Below are 16100 nucleotides of genomic sequence, written 5' to 3' on the forward strand. Positions count from 1 at the left end.
CCAGGTCAGGGCTGAGTGCAGCCCCTTGCAAGAGATGAGGCACAGTGCCAACACTGCCCCCCCCCCCCCACACACACCCAAGGGACCGCTTACACAGGTCCTGCCCTGGTCCTTGACAATGGTCCCGGAGCACTCTCCTCCTTCTGACCACCTACCTGCCTGTCCCCTGCCCCAAGTGTCCTTTCCTGGTGAATACCAAGCTTGCTCCAGCCTCAGGCCGGCCTCTCCCTGTGGACTTCTCTCCCAGATGGTCACAGGGCAAGCTTCTTCTGAGCCTTCAAGTCAAGCCCATATGCCCCCAATGACTGTCCTTCTCACTGACCTGTTGTATTTCCTTCCTGAAAGTGAGAGTGTGTCGGGAGCTGTGTTAGGCATTACTGACAAAATGGAGACATGGCCCCAACTCCCTCTCCTTGTCCCGCAGGCACAGACCCTGGATGAAGGAGTTAGGCCTTGTGAATCTGACTTGTTCTTTTTTTTCTCCTCGGCTGAATTGATTGAAAAGAATATTAAGATGCTTATTGTTCTTGAGAGGAGCATGAGAAGACACAAAGCCTTCTGCAGCTGTGCTCAGAGAATAATTCATAAAGTTAATCATTGACATTCGTTCAAGGACCTTTACAGAAGAGTGTTCCAGGATTGAGCACGTAGGCCGCAGCTTGAGGCTATGGGAGGGATTGCTATCTGAAACACTATTTGTGAGGGAAATGTTTATGGCAAAGGAGTTTGCTGAATTTAGGGCTTAGGAATAATTAAAATAGTTAGAAGCTAAAGATTTAAGGATGTTGTAATGTTAGTATATTTTACTATAGCTTATAGAGATTAGGAATTTTGGAGATATTAGTGGTTAGAAGCCTTTTTAGAGAAAGTGAGCTCAGGATACTAGGGGCAAACAGGATTTAGAAAGATAAGAAATAAACTGAGGAATGTGGTATGCAGCCTAGACATTAGCATGAGTTACTGTGTATTGACAAGGACACATGAGAAGGAGTAGATAAGAGAATCGCTGAGGCAGGAACTCCTTTTGAGGGGCAACAATGATGTATGGAGACAACAAATCTGGGTCAGGGGGAACTGAAAATATAAAACCTCTGACCTAATGCTTTTGTAAAAATATTAAAGAGAATCTTTTTTTTTCCCCCATGGGAAATTTTATTTTAATTACAAGATACTTGAGGCTAAGAAGGGTGCTTTTGTCCATGACTACAAGGATGCAATTCATAATGGTAGAACCAGGAGTAAAACAAGTTTTTTAATATATTAAATGAGGAGTTGTCAAAATGCAGGTTTTATGTGTTATGTTGGAATCAGAAGAGGGGATGAGGGTAGAGGAAGGAGAACTTGCTCCTTGAACTCTGTTGCAAAATCACAAGAGTCTGAGGGCCACTTTGCAAATTGAAACCATCTGAAGGAAGTGGAAGAGGATTAGGGAACAGTGGACCTTTTCTGTGTTTCTCAAAGCCAGTTGTGCTCCTTTCTCTACCACCCAACAGAGGCCCCAGAATGGACTCCTTTCCTGCTAGATTTACAAAGCCCTGGGTCTGTGTTCTGTCAGTGCTAACACAACAAGATTTGTATTAATAATCTTGTTCCCCAAATGCATGACCCCAAATTCCTTTTAGATATTCAGGTTGTTGATGGAAATTTTCTTTGAAATTAAAATGCATTACAAAGCAAGCTCCCCTTTGCCCTCTAATATCAGAAAGCCTTTCTAGAGTGGTTTGCATTCTCTGAGTTGCTCTAATGGGTGTTTAATATGCCAGAAAGGCAAATATTCTCAATGCAAGTAATTATTCTTTTTTTATCTATCAACTTGCAACTTATTTCCAAATGTTTCTTTGGCTTGTACATGTTTGTGCCTCTCTTCACCTAGTTGAAGAATGTGGGGTTAGGTGAAGAGAAAGAAGCAATCTCTCTCTTAGTGTAATTAATCAGTCAGCCCCAGGGACCTCTAATGGGTAAGGTCATATGGGACTTTAAAGCATCTTTCTCTTCTGTTCTTGGTGGGCATTCCATTTTTTTTTAATTTAAATTTATTTATTGTAATTGGAGGCTAATTACTTTACAATATTGTATTGGTTTTGCCATACATCAACATGAATCTGCCACGGGTGTACACGTGTCCCCAATCCTGAACTCCCCTCCCACCTCCCTCCCCTTACCATCCCTCTGGGTCATCCCAGTGCACCAACTCCAAGCATCCTGTATCCTGCATTGAACCTGGAAAAGAGAATCTTAAGTTTGAAATAAATATGCAGTCCAAGAAAACTGAGAGGCTGCATCGTTACTCGCCAACACCGCCCATCCCTTCAGGTTGATTACCTGGCTGCTGCAGCTGGACTCTGGCAAAAGTGAAGTCGCTCAGTTGTGTCTGACTCTTTGCGACCCCATGGACTATAGCCTACAAGGCTCCTCTATCCATGGGATTATGCAAGCAAGAGTGCTGGAGTGCGTTGCCATTTCCTTCTCCAAGGAATCTTTCCAACCCAGGGATCGAACCCGGGTCTCCTGCATTGCGGGCAGAGGCTTTACCATCTGAGCCATCAGGGAAGTCCATTTCCTTCCGAGAACTTAGCAATATCAAAATGATCTTGTTCCGTCATTTGCATGTGTGGCTGTCCACTGCCTCCAGGGACTGTGTGTGACACAGCTGGTGAACGTTCAAGAAATTGAAAGACTGATGGAGGTCCTAAAGGACCCCCACTCCTGCCTCCTCTCCCTGCACAGTGGCCAGCACCCCTGCCCCTGCCTGAGGTCCTGCCCTGTGCTCCCTATGCCAGTGGCTGGCTTACATTTCTCCAGCCAGTTCTGAGGCTTCCCTGGAAAGATAGGGGTTGGAGAAAAAGGAAAAGAGATACGGAGCAAGCCCAGGGGCTTAACCACTGGTCCAGTGGTTAAGAATCCACCTTCCAATGCAGGAACCCTGATTCCCTGATCAGGGAACTAAGATCCCACATACTGTGCAGTGCAGCCAAAAGATTAAAAACAAACAACAAAAAAGTACCTATCTTGGATTGCCCCTCACACCAGCCTAGCCTGCAGGCAGCTCCCCCTCCAAGGGGCTCCTTGGGTCTCTGGGAAGCCCCAGATGCTCGCGTGTGTGCTCAGTCTCAGTCATGCCTGACTCTGCGACCCCGCGGACTGTACCCTACCAGGCCCCTCAGTCTGTGGGATTCTCCAGGCAAGAATACTAGAGTGCGTTACCATTTCCTTCTCCACCCAAATGCTTGATTTAGGCCAAAATCATGCTCAGCACTGTATTATTGCTTTTTCATTTACCTGATCTCTTGATTTCTGAGAGGGAAAAAAAATGTGGATTTATTAGTTTCTTGAGTATTTAGAACATTTTTGTCTTATCTTTATGTATAACATCTTTTGTTTTATTTTGATTATTTCAAAATAAAAATTGTTATTGGGGTATACAATGCTCTGTTATTGGTGTATAAAGGCTCATGCCTCTTATATCTTTCCAGGGGCTTATAACTCTTACCAATGTAAAATACCCCTGTGGCTCATAGCTCATTCTTGAGACTTTGAGCCTTGGGTTCTATTTCATCTGCAAGTATCTGGTACATGATAGCTCATAGCCACTTTTATCTTGCTTGCGACTTTCCCACCAATATATATCCTTAGTCAAAACAAAATAAAAAGAAGATGTTTAGAAAGAAATTGAAAGAAAGAAAGTGAAAGTGAAGTTGTTCAGTCCTGTCCAACTCTTTGCGACCCCATGGACTGTAGCCTACCAGGTTCCTCCGTCCATGGGATTTTCTAGGCAAGAATACTGGAGTGGGTTGCCATTTCTTTCTCCAGGGGATCTTCCCAACCCAGGGATCAAACCCAGGTCTCCTGCATTGTAAGCAGACGCTTTACCATCTGAACCACCAGGGAAGTCCTAGAAAGAAATTACAAGAAGTTAAATTTCTTAACCTACTTATCTGTGCGTGCTAAGTCATGTCTGACTCTTTTTGACCCTTTGGAGTGTAGCCCCCCAGGCTCCTCTGTCCATGGGGTTTGCCAGCCAAATACTGCTGTGGACTGCCGTGCCCTTCTCCAGGGAATCTTCCCAAGTCTCCTATGTCTCCTGCATTGGCAGGCAGGTTCTTAACCACTAGTGCCACCTGGAAAGCCCAGCCTACTTATGCTTGGCCCTTATTGGAATAAACTTGCTGGAATCCTTGTAAAATAGTAAAGTACCTCCACTAACAGTATTACAGATTTTTGTTATTGGAAAAAACAAACAAACAGAAGTTTCATGATTTACTGACACCTTATGGGGATAAAGAAAGACACATCCTGCCTGTTTGTGATTTTTTGTTTCTTTGGTCCCAGAAATTATTTTGAGAATGTCTAGATTATCAGACGGAGAAGGCAATGGCAACCCACTCCAGTACTCTTGCCTGGAAAATCCCATGGACGGAGGAGCCTGGTAGGCTGCAGTCCATGAGTCGCTGAGGGTCGGACACGACTGAGCAACTTCACTTTTCACTTTCATGTATTGGAGAAGGAAATGGCAGCCCACCCCAGTGTTCTTGCCTGGAGAATCCTAGGGACGGGGGAGCCTGGCGGGCTGCCGTCTATGGGGTCGCACAGAGTCGGACACGACTGAAGTGACCTAGCAGCAGCAGTAGCAGATAATCAGAATTATGTAAGAGCCAGTGCACTTAACAGTAAATCTGATGTAAAGACATCCTTGTAATCAGCTATATCCCAATACAAAATAAAAAGTTTTGTGAAGGAACAGAAAAAAAGAAGGAGATAATACCATTTGTAGCAACATGGATGGATCCAGACATTATCATACTAAGTGAAGTAAGTCAGAGAAAGACAAACGTCACATGATATCACTTATATGTGGAATCTAAAAAGAGAAGGATACAAATGAACTCATTTATGAAACAGAAATAGGCTCAGACATAGAAAATAAACTTATGGTTACGAAAGGGGGGAGGGATAAATTCGGAGTTTGGGATTAAAATATACATACTGCTATATATAAAATAGAAAACCAACAAAGACATACGGTATAGCACGGGGAACTATACTTAATATCTTGTAATAGCCTATAATGGAAGCAAATCTGAAAAAGAATGTGTTCATGTGTGTCTATATGTGTATAAAACTGGGACTTCCCTGGTGGTCCAGTGATTAAGACTCTGAGCTTCCACTGCCAGGAGGCACAGGTTTGATCTCTGGTCAGGGAACTAAGATCCCACATGCCACATGGCACGGCCGAAAAAGGAAACAAAAAACTGAGTCACTTTGCTGCACACCTGAAACTAACACAACATTGTAAATCAATTATATTTCAATTGAAAAAAATTTTTTTAATTTAAATTTATTTTAATTAGAGGCTAGTTACTTTACAATATTGTATTGCTTTTGCCATACATCAACATGAATCTGCCATGGTTGTACACATGTTCCCAATGCTGAACCCCCCTCCCACCTCCCTCCCCAATTGAAAAAATTTTAATAAAAAATAAAAATAAAGACATCCTGGCACTCCTGATCATCAGACGTCCCTTAAAACTCACAGCCGTTCAACAACTCTTTTATTTTGTTGTTGTTGTCATTTTTATGTCTTTATTTTTGGTTGTGCTGGGTCTTCCTGGCTATGCGGGCTTTTCTCTAGTTGCACCGGGTAGGGTCTACTCTCCAGTTGAGGTGCTTGGGCTTCTCTTTGCAGTGGCTTCTCTTGTTGCGGAACAGGGGCTCTGGGGTACTCAGACTTCAGTAGTTGTGGCTCCCGGGTTCTGAAGCACAGGCTCAGCAGTTGTGGTGCACAGGCTTAGTCACTCTGCAGCATGTGGGATCCTCCCAGATCAAGGATCGAACCTATGTCTCCTGCACTGGCATGCGGATTCCTCACCCCTGAGCCACCAGGGAAGCTCTCAGTTACTCTTTTTGTGTTCATGAGTGTCTGGTCACCCATTCAGAATGATACTGGGGAGGTAAAAATAGATATGGAACCTATACCATGTACAGACGTGCTTGTTTTCTCCCTTTGGCTGCGGTACTCCTTGTTGCTACTGGTGGGCTTTCTCTAGCTGCAGCCAGTGGAGGCTACTCTTTGTTGAGTTGCACGGACTTCTTGCAGTGACTCCTCTTGTTGCAGAGCATGGGCTCCAGGCGCACAGCCCTCAGTAGTTGAGGTACATGGTCTTAGTTGCCCTGCAGCACATGGGATCTTCCCGGATTGAACTCATGTCACTTGCGTTGGCAGGAGGATTTTTACTCACTGGATCACCAGAGAAGCCCCTGACCTGCCTTTCTAATGGTTTACTAATGGGATTCTAGAGGAAGGCCTGATCTTCACCTTTTCTCAACCCCCTATTTTATTTCACTTAAAGTGCTTTTTATTGTGGAGAAATGGATAGACAAGAACCACTCTTTCTTTATTATTATTTATTTGGGTGTGGCGGGTGTTAGTGTCATGCGGGGTATCTTCCTTTGCTGTGCACGGACTCTAATTGTGTCTCTCAGACTCCAGAGCGAGCTTCAGAGCTCTCAGACTTCAGTAGTTGGGGCGACCTGTGGGATCTTAGTTCTCCAACCAGGGATCAAACCCTCGTCCCCTGCACTGCAGTGCAGATTCTTAACGACTGGGAAGTCCCAACAAGAACCAGTCTTGACTGTCCTTCCACATCTCTACATTTCTCTCTCATGTAATTTGCCCCTTTTAAACTTTGGCTGTAAGTTCTAATGTTTTACTACTTTGGCTCTAAGTTCTCCATGTTTCACTACTCTGTCTTCAAGTTTGCTAATTCATTTTTTAGCTATGTCCATTTTCTTATTCAGGTGTTTGGCTAAACTGCTTTACTTCAGAAATATTTTAAATTTCCAGATACTCTTTCTTGTTCTCTGATTGCTTGGTCCTCTGTAGTATAATTCTTATTTAATGCTGATAAACACTTGTTCAGGCTTTCTGAGGAAACCAGTTAGAATTTTTCAAGCTCTCTGCTGTTCCATGTGATATCTCAGTTTCCTCTGGAGTCAGTTCAGCTTATTTGAATAGATCATTCCACTGCATGTACAAATTTTCTGTGAACATTTCTTCATTCTTGGTTGCTGTGCAGTAAAAGGTTAACTGAACAGGTCTAGGATGGTTAAATCCTGCATAGTCCAAAGAAAGGACTGGCCTTTTAACAGCTCTTAGGAAATAACATCCACCCCTTGGAGAGTCCTGCCTGAAAAGACTGTCTGTAGATCTGGGGTCCTTGGGCCTCTAGATAGTTGCTAATGATGTAATTTATGGTGGGGCCTTGGGTCAGACTGGATCAGCTGGACCTCTGGAGGGGCTGCAGTCAGAACTAAGGTCAGCCACGTGGGCACTCCATACCTTTGCGATGAAATCCCAATAGAAACTCCAAGACACCAAAGCTTAGGTGAGTGCCCCTGGTTGACAGCACTTCATGAGTGGGAAAATTAACCAGTGCCCACCCGACCTCTGTCCTCTGGAAGAGGACAGCTGGAAGCCTGTATCCGGTCTCTCCCAGACTCTCCTCTGCACCTTTGGCATGTGCTGATGTTACCTGTATCCATTCACTGTAAGGTAGCACAATCAGGAGAGGAACAGCTTTTCTGAGTTCTGTGAATCCTCCTAAAAAATTATTGACTTTGACTTTGTGCCCACAAAGTGACTTTGGGGCCTGCAACAGTGTCCACAAGGAGGGGAAGCAACCTGTAGGCTCTGTAGAGAGATGAGGCTCCTTGCCCGGCAACAGGCAGACAGGGAGGTTAAGAGCTCCCTAGATGGTCAAATCAGGCCAGTTTATTCTGTGGGTCCAGTGAAGGTCATCACTTTTAACAGCAGATAATACAGTGCGCGGCCCTAATCAGCACTCAGTGAGGACTTGGGACTGTGCTTTCATGAGAGTCCTGACGGTGGGCCAGGTCCTTGGTCCTTTCTAGAGGAAGGAGCGGCTAGTACAGAGGGCAGCAGGGGGCGGCCAGGCCCCAGCATGGCGGACGAGAGGGGTTGGCTGCTCGCACCGGTTCCCGGGCCATAGCAAGGTACGTCGTTGGGGACCAGTCCCAGTAACATGCTCAAAGCCGGGCACTGTGACGTCCCAGGTACCCAAACAAACCTTGAACCAGGGAGGTCGTCGGCCTGGCGAGGGTGGCCAGGGTTCCCGCGGCTCCCTCTCCCCCAGGGGGCGCTCAGCGGGGCCCTGGAGCGGGCGGGAGCGGAGAGGGCGCCGGGCGGCCGGGGGCGAGGCCATGCGCCCGCAGGGGGCGGCGCTGCTGCTGGCGCAGCTGTTGGTGCGGATCGAAATCGCCGAGCAGGGTGAGCTCGGGCGGCGAGGGCTGCGGGCGCGAACCGGGGTGAGGGGGGCGGCTGGGGCGCGAGGAGGCAGTGGGGAACTCACCTCGTCTCCTGTCCGCAGCCCTTAGGGACAAGGACCTGCTGCTTCCAGGTAAGGCGTGCGGGAGGCGCTTCCCCGCGGAGGGCTCGTGGGCCCGAGCGCGAAGGGCGCCTCAGCTTTCCCTCTCCCCGCTCCAGGTTTTCAGAACTCGTCGATGCTCGCATGTAACTGATGGGCCCCGGGAGCCGGGGGCGGGCAGGATGGGGCGGGCGCCCGCGGGCCACGTGGGGCGGGTCCCCAGCGTTCGACGCTTCCTGAGTGTCACGACCCCAGGACGCGCCGTTCCCCCCACCTCCAGGACGCGCAGTTCCCCGGGAGCCCCTTCCCTTCCCAGTGGGTGAGGGTGGACAGGATGAGCCTGCCTGCAGCAGCTCAGCCTGGTGTCCGTCTGTCCATCCCAGGGCCTTGTGGTCAACGGGTCATCCCGACACGCATAGTGGGTGGAAAGGATGCAACAATCGGACACTGGCCGTGGCAGGGCAGCCTGCGTCTGTGGGGCTACCACTTCTGCGGAGCGAGCCTGCTCAACCGCCGCTGGGCGCTCTCGGCCGCGCACTGCTTTGAAAAGTGAGTCTGGGGGCAGGGGGCCCGCTGACCCCGCGTCCCGGTCTGTGCCAGGACGCGCGCCCATGTGCCACGTGGCCGCGGCCTTCGTGTGCTCCTGAGCCCCAGGCTGGGCTGCAGCCCGTTCCACACCGGCACGAGGCCCCCAGGGCGCTCCCTGAGGAAACCCTATGAGGTTTTTTCCGGAACGTTTGTGTGTCTTGTTCTCTTTCTTGCTTCGTTTGTCCCCACATGGCACCTCCAGCCTCCACCTTCCTCACCCCACCTCCCAGCGGAGGTGTACCCCTGGGGGAGGAATGAGCTGAGGTAAGTGCTGGACACGAGCCCGGCTGGTGGGGTCAGTGGTTCCCGAAGCTGTGTGGAGCCCAGCCTGTGTGACCCCCGTGAACCTGCTGGTCCCCTTAAGAGGAGGGCCCTGGAGGCGACAGGGGGTTGAGTGACTGGCCAGGTGAGCTGGCAGGGGAGGCACCCTCCTGTCCCACGTCCCCAGGTGTGGGACTTTGTTTGGGGCTCAGGGCTCTCCCCGTTTCTGCCCTGGCCTCTTTGTGGAAGGAGGACCTGTGTCCGGGATGAGCCGGGCAGTGGCCCGGCAGTCTCAGGGAGTGGCCCAGGCATGCTGGGATGGCCCACTCTCCCTCTGAAGACCCCTGAGGGCTCTCTCCTCCCTTGATAGCAACCGAAATCCCTTTCACTGGTCAGTCCAGTTTGGGGAGCTGTCTGCCGCACCATCCATTTGGAACTTGCAAGCCTACTACAACCGTTACAATGTGGACCAGATTTTCCTGAGCCCCCACTATCTGGGCGCTCCGGTGTATGACATCGCCCTGTTGAAGCTGTCCTCCTCAGTCACCTATACTAAGTACATCCAGCCCATCTGCGTCATGGCCTCCATCTCTGAGTTTGAGAACAGGAGTGACTGCTGGGTGACCGGCTGGGGAGACATTGAAGAGGAGCTGAGTGAGTCTGGGGACAGACGGGTATGGGCCAGGCGAGGGTGGCAGTGCCATCGCCTGCTGGTTCTAGCTGCACCAGCCTCATGCTGGCAGCCTGCTCAGTGTTCTCTGGATGCTGGCTCTCCACCCTTGCCCCTCGCCCGTAGAGCAGGGCTTTCTGTATGTACCCTAAGCTCCCCTTCTCTTCCGGAGATTGTGAGCCAGAAACCAGAGAGGAAGGCCCAGGCTAGCACCCTCAGCCTGCTGGGTGTCTGTTGGGTGCTGTGGGGGAAGTGGGTGTCTGTGTTTCAGGAAACCCTTCTTTCTACCCCAGCAGGGTGCTCCCCCCTACCCCCTCCATCCAGCCTCCCACTCCAGCTCCCCCACCCCTTCTGCACCGACAGGGGCGGTGGGAGGTGGGAGCCCTCCCATCCTGGAGTGCCAGCTCATTCATTCTCTCCTTGAAACTTTAAGCCTTGCTCCAGCCCTGCTCCCACTCAATCTCTGCGGGGCTCCATGTGCTGGCATTAGTGAAATGTGAAAGTGAAATCGCTCAGTTGCGTCCGACTCTTTGTGACCCCATGGACTGTAGCCCACCAGACTCCTCCGTCCATGGGATTCTCCAGGCAAGAGCCCTGGAGTGGGTTGCCATTAGCTGCCACCCATTTCTGTCTTACCACGAGTCCCTCGAATCTGCTGGGCCCAGGTGCCCCAGAGGGGCTCACGAATTAGACCCCGGTCACACTGCCCCCGGGCCTAGCACGGCCCTGCCTTGCCCTCGACCACAGCAGCCGTGATAGACCGAGCTCCCCTGGTGCACTGTGTGTACCAGGGCTCCAAGGACTCTCTTCCTTCTGAAGTCTACCTGCCAAAGAGCTGGGAGCATCTTTATGCCTGCTTTACAGATGAGGAAACCCGGAGAGGCATGGAGAGTTTCCCAGGCCCTGGGGATCCATAGAGAACCCAGGGCTCCTTGGCCCAGAGAGAGTAGCCAGCCACACACCTGGCATTGCCAGTGAGGAGAGGGGAGTCGACTGGAGACCTGCCCTGTCCTTTCCTTGCACCCCAGGGGGCTGGAGAAAGTGCCCCAGTGTAGACTTCTTGGGCCCAAAGGGCTGGATGGCCATGAGCTGAGGGGCCCAGCCAGGCTGACACTGCCCCTCCCCCAGCTGACAGGCAATCACATCCAGCGCCAGCTGAACCCTCACTCCGACAGGTAGAAGGTGACTTCTTGACCCCACCCCCAGAGCTGATGTACTCTGTACTAGTGGGGAAACCTTGGGCAAAGCACTTCATCTCACTCTGCCTCACCTTCCACATCTGTAAAATGGGGTAATAATAGTTCCCACCAGAGAGGGTAGTTCTGAGGCTTAAAAGCATTCCTACATGAGGGCTTAGCAGAGCGCCTGGAAGTCAAGAAACGATTGCTTCAACAGCTTTCAGTGTTAATGGGATCACCATCCTCTGCAGAACAAGGAGGTGATTCAGTTCTAGACTTTGGACAGGCCTGGCTTCATATCAGGGCTTCCCAGGGGGTGCTAATGGTAAAGGATCCGCTGACCCATGCAGGAGACATAAGAGACCCAGGTTCGATCCCTGGGTCGGGAAGACCCCCTGGAGGAGGGCATGGCAACCCAATCCACTATTCTTGCCTAGAGAATACCATGAACAGAGGAGCCTGGTGGGTCATGGTCCATGGGGTTGCAAAGAGTTGGACACTATTAAAATAACTTAGCATGCATGGGTTCATGTTAGGCTCTGGCAGCTCCTGGTGCTTTGCCGGGGTTGAAGGAGGGTGACCTTCCTCCTGAATCTTTCCTTACCCAAGACCAAGGTTGATTACACTGCATCCCAGGGATGCTGCAGGAGCACCTGGTAGAGCTCTGGGCTCGGGCTAGGCAGGCTTGTTGCAGGGGGAGAGAGAGCACGCCAGGCTGCCCCACTCCTGCAGGCACTGGACGCTGGACTGTGCAGATCCTAAACCATCCCAGCTGCACCAGCCCCACCCCGGAGTGCTAAGGTCTCTCCCTGGGGGCTGGAGCAGGGCCTATTTTCTGCAGGCTGCAGTGAGGGAAGCTGTAACAGCCAGTCCCTCCTCTAGGCCCTTCCGTGGTGTGTTCATCACCCACCACGTGCTGGGTGCTGGGCTAGAGCAGAGGAGTCAAGGGCAATGTCCCAGGTACTGTGGGTGCCCCAGGGTCCCCCCGCGCATGCCTTTGTAGCCTGTGCCATTCTGATGGCAGAGGAGAGGCTCAGGACGCCATCTTTCTCTGTTCCCTCAACTCCGTGGCAGGTCTGCCATCTCCCTACACCCTCCAGGAAGTGCAGGTCGGGATCATAAACACCACCATGTGTAATCACCTGTTCTCAATGCCCGATTTCCGAATTGACATCTGGGGAGACATGATTTGCGCTGGCGAGCCTCAAGGCGGCAAGGATTCCTGCTTCGTGAGTGTCCCTCCCGTCCCCAGCTCACGCATCACCCCAGCCGCCTGCCTCCCCTCCCTGGCCAGAAAGCACCCTGCGTCCCTGCCCTCCATTCGGGCCTCGTGCCCACCCTGGGGGGCGGGGGAGGGACGACTGTTCCACTTTGCAGATGCAGAAGCTGAGGCTTGCTCACTTTGGTGGAGGGGAGGGGTGGGATTTGCACCCTGTCTGCCTGGCCACAGCCCCTCCTACTCTCCCGGCCTCTCTGCTCACCCCTCCCGCGCCACCCCAGGCTGGACTCACCCGTGCTGGTCCCCAGGGTGACTCAGGTGGGCCCTTGGTCTGTGAAAAGAAAGGGCTGTGGTATCAAGTTGGAGTCGTGAGCTGGGGAGTGGGCTGCGGTAGGCCCAACCGGCCGGGTGTCTACACCAATATCAGTGTGCACTACAAGTGGATCCGAGAGGTTCTGGCCCAAAACAACACTTGCAGGCTGGACTCCTGCCTGATGCTGCTGCTCCTTCCTCTGCTCTGGGCTCTCCCATTCCTACAGCTGGCCTGAGCCCAGCCAGTGGCCCCCGAGAGTTGGGGCCATCTGCTGAGTCAGGCCCAGTCCCCTTCTGTCCCCTTTGCTAATAAAAGTGTATATGTTCAAGTTGACACCTTGCTGCACTTTCGGTGGCCCCGGGTGGCTTCCTGGACACCCTCACGGACACTTGCGTCCCGTCCACTCCAAGACCACTCTTTAACTCCTAAATCATCGTCCACTTATCTGTGCTATGCGGGTTTTGGTTGCAAACAACAAAACCCTTTCAAGGTTAGTTCGATCAGAAAGATCATTTATTAAAGGACTCTCAAGAGTCTTCTCCAGCACCACGATTTGAAAGCATCAGTGCTTCGGCGCTCGGCCTTCTTTACGGTCCAGCCCTCGCACCCATACCTGACTACTGGGAGAGCCGTGGATTTGGCTGGCGAGGCTTATGGCAGACCCAGTGTTGTCCTGGGGAGACAAGACCAGGCAGCTCCCTCTGGGGCCAGAGTCAGTCCCCGGATGGTGGAGAGGGCAGGACGGAGGAGGAAGGTCCTGGGAGGCGGGCAGTAGGGCCCAGATATGTCACCAGCCCTGTTTTCCCGGGCCTGGCCCTCAAGATACTGTGTCCCTCACCCATCCCTTCCAGGGACCCATACGGGGACCTGGGCCTGGCCTGGCCAGGAGTCTGTAGAGCCAGCAAGGGTGGAGCCCAGGAGCTTCTGAGCCGATACCAGGAAGATGCGCAGGCCTGCCCTGCAGCCACATGTGGTGAGGGGACCTGGGAAAGGGGAGGGCGTGGGTGTGGGTGTGTGATCTCTGCTTTCAGAGCTGGTGACCCACAAGTGACCCAGACAGAGCTTCTCATGGCTGGGAGGGAGGGGCACCTAATCAACAAATAAGTGAACAAACCCAAGAAATATTCACATCTCCCCTCATTTTTCAGGATGGCCTCTGAGGGCCTCACACCCCTGTCCTGGGAGAGGAGGTCTCCGCCCAGGCTGCTCTGCAGTTCGCGGGCAGCACCCCCTCCCGGCCACGAGAGGAAGTTCCCACGTCAACCCTGAGAGGTGCTGGGGGCAGAGCCAGAGGTGGTGCCCAGCGCCCAGCCCCCAGCCCCCAGCCCAGCTTCAGGTGGGGTCCCCTGGGCTGGGTGACGGTGCCCTTCCTTCAGAAGGAGAAGCAGGCTGCAGCCAGCCACCACGCCATCCTCACCCGCCTCAGTATCGACCTCTGAGAATTTCACCTGAGACCGGTGGCCTCTCAAGAGGCCTCTTATCTGAAGAAATAGCCCCCTCAGGTCATCGGGAGGCCCTGTGGGTGGCCCCAAAGGTGTTATTTTGATTTGAACATGTCACAAACTGTACAGCGGCCTGGGAGACACACCCAACTGTCTTCTAAACTGGATGTACCAATAGTATGTTCCCACCAGCTATGAATGAGTTCAGCTTCATTTTTTATATCTAAAAAATTGTACCTTTCCTTCAGGTGGTTAGAATAAAGTGAGTTAATTTATAAACGGCTTAGAACAATATCCGGTATAGAAGAAGCACGTTTCCCTGGTGGCTCAGTGGTAAAGAATTCGCCTGCAATGCAGGAGATGCTGGTTCGATCCTTGGGTTGGGAAGATCCCTTGGAGGAGGAAATGACAACTCACTCCAGTATTCTTGCCTGGGAAATCCCATGAACAGAGGAGCCTTACAGGCTACAGTCCACGGGGTCGCAGAAGAGTCAGATACAAATGATTGACTGGACAACAAACCCAGAATAAGCACTGTGCCTGGGCTCTCATCACCACCGTCACCCCGACTACCACCATCACCAACATCCGCATCGCCACCCTGTGACCCAGCCAGCAGAATTTTGAAAGGAAGAGAACGCCCAGCTCCCGAGGCCCCAGTGTGAGCACCAGAATGACCACCTTACTTCTCTTTCTATAGATCGATTCTGGAACAGCCCAGCCCTCCTCAGCCATGCCTCTATTTTAGCAGTGGTTCCCAACGTGTATTCCATGGAATGTTATTTCCCAAGGCTGTGAATAGACTTCATTTGTAAAAGGAGCTTATGATCACAGACTTTGGGGAAAGTGAAATCTTTAAAAAATTTTTTTTGTTGACCTAGAACCTATTATACAGAGTGAAGTGACTCAGAAAGAAAAAGACAAATATCATATTCTAATGCATATATACAGAATCTAGAAAAATGGTGCTGAAGAATTTATTTACAGGGCAGCAGTGGAGAAACAGACATGGAGAATAGACTAATGGACATGGGGAGAGGGGAGGAGAGGGTGAGATGTATGTTGTGAGTAACGTGGAAATTTACATTACCGTATGTAAAATAGACAGCCAATGGGAATTTGCTGCATGGCTCAGGAAACTCAAACAGGGGCTCTGTATCAACCTAGAGTGGGGGGATGGGGCGGGAGATGGAAGGGAGGTTCAGAAGGGAGGGGATATACCTATGGCTGATTCATATTGAGGTTTGACAGAAAACAACAAAATTCTGTAAAGCAATTATCCTTCAATAAAAAATAAATTAAAAAATATAAAGAAAAAAATTAGTTTTTCAGAATAAAAGTTGTAATAATAAAAAAATTTTTTTGTTGCAGAACTTTTCAATGACTTTTACTTGCTAAAATGCATCAGGAATCTGAAAGAGAAAATATAGTGGGTTGCGTTTCCCAAATTTCTTGACAATAGAACTGTCACTTGTGAGGGATTTCTTAAGGGATGTGTGGATGCTGTTCCACTGTCTCTAGAGCCAGGCTGAATCTTCACAGTTCCCTTGGAGTCTCTCTCTCTCTCTTTCTCTCTCGTAGGACCCACCCGAGCGGACAGCCTCCCCCTTCTCAGGTGGATTTTTCTCCAGTACAATTTCATTTCCTTTCTGCACCTGTCCCTCCCAGGTACCCCGTCTGACACGAGGGGGCGGTAGTGAGCTGAGATCCGGCTTCTCAAGCCGGCCCGGTGTTTGTCTAGAAGCGAGGAAATGGCTCAACACTGACATTTTCTCCTTTTGCTAAATACAGCTGGTAGATGAAAACACAGCGAACTGAGGCGCCTGAAACAACGCTCATTTCCCTGCACTCGTGTCTACGTTGTGACGGCTCTGGGCCCTGCCTTCCCATCGCCCTCACCCTCTTTGTCATTCACCAGCTGCTCAGGTTTCCTGCGTAGAGTCCCTCTTCATGGGGGTCTCCCTTGCTGTCCACGTCCAGGAGATCTCTCCCCTACAGAATCCGATGGCAGAGCCACCAGGTCATCTGACTAATAAAGAGGCTTG

General features: G+C 51.0%; 1 protein-coding gene across 1 annotated transcript; it reads left to right on the forward strand.

Annotated features, from left to right (window-relative positions):
* Positions 1-8085: 8085 nt before the first annotated feature.
* On the forward strand, positions 8086-12946 carry LOC147345612 (testisin-like). Its single transcript, XM_086376200.1, has 7 exons — positions 8086-8287; positions 8388-8417; positions 8504-8530; positions 8768-8933; positions 9604-9887; positions 12156-12310; positions 12582-12946. The coding sequence occupies exons 1-7, from the start codon at positions 8221-8223 to the stop codon at positions 12846-12848; spliced, it is 996 nt and encodes a 331-aa protein (XP_086232326.1). The 5' UTR covers positions 8086-8220; the 3' UTR covers positions 12849-12946.
* The last annotated feature ends 3154 nt before the right edge of the window (positions 12947-16100 follow it).

The sequence above is a fragment of the Bos grunniens genome, chromosome 25 (assembly GCF_055505025.1).
Source record: "Bos grunniens cultivar Pamir isolate PY7600 chromosome 25, Bosgru_T2T1.0, whole genome shotgun sequence".
In the NCBI taxonomy this organism is placed as follows: domain Eukaryota; kingdom Metazoa; phylum Chordata; class Mammalia; order Artiodactyla; family Bovidae; genus Bos; species Bos grunniens.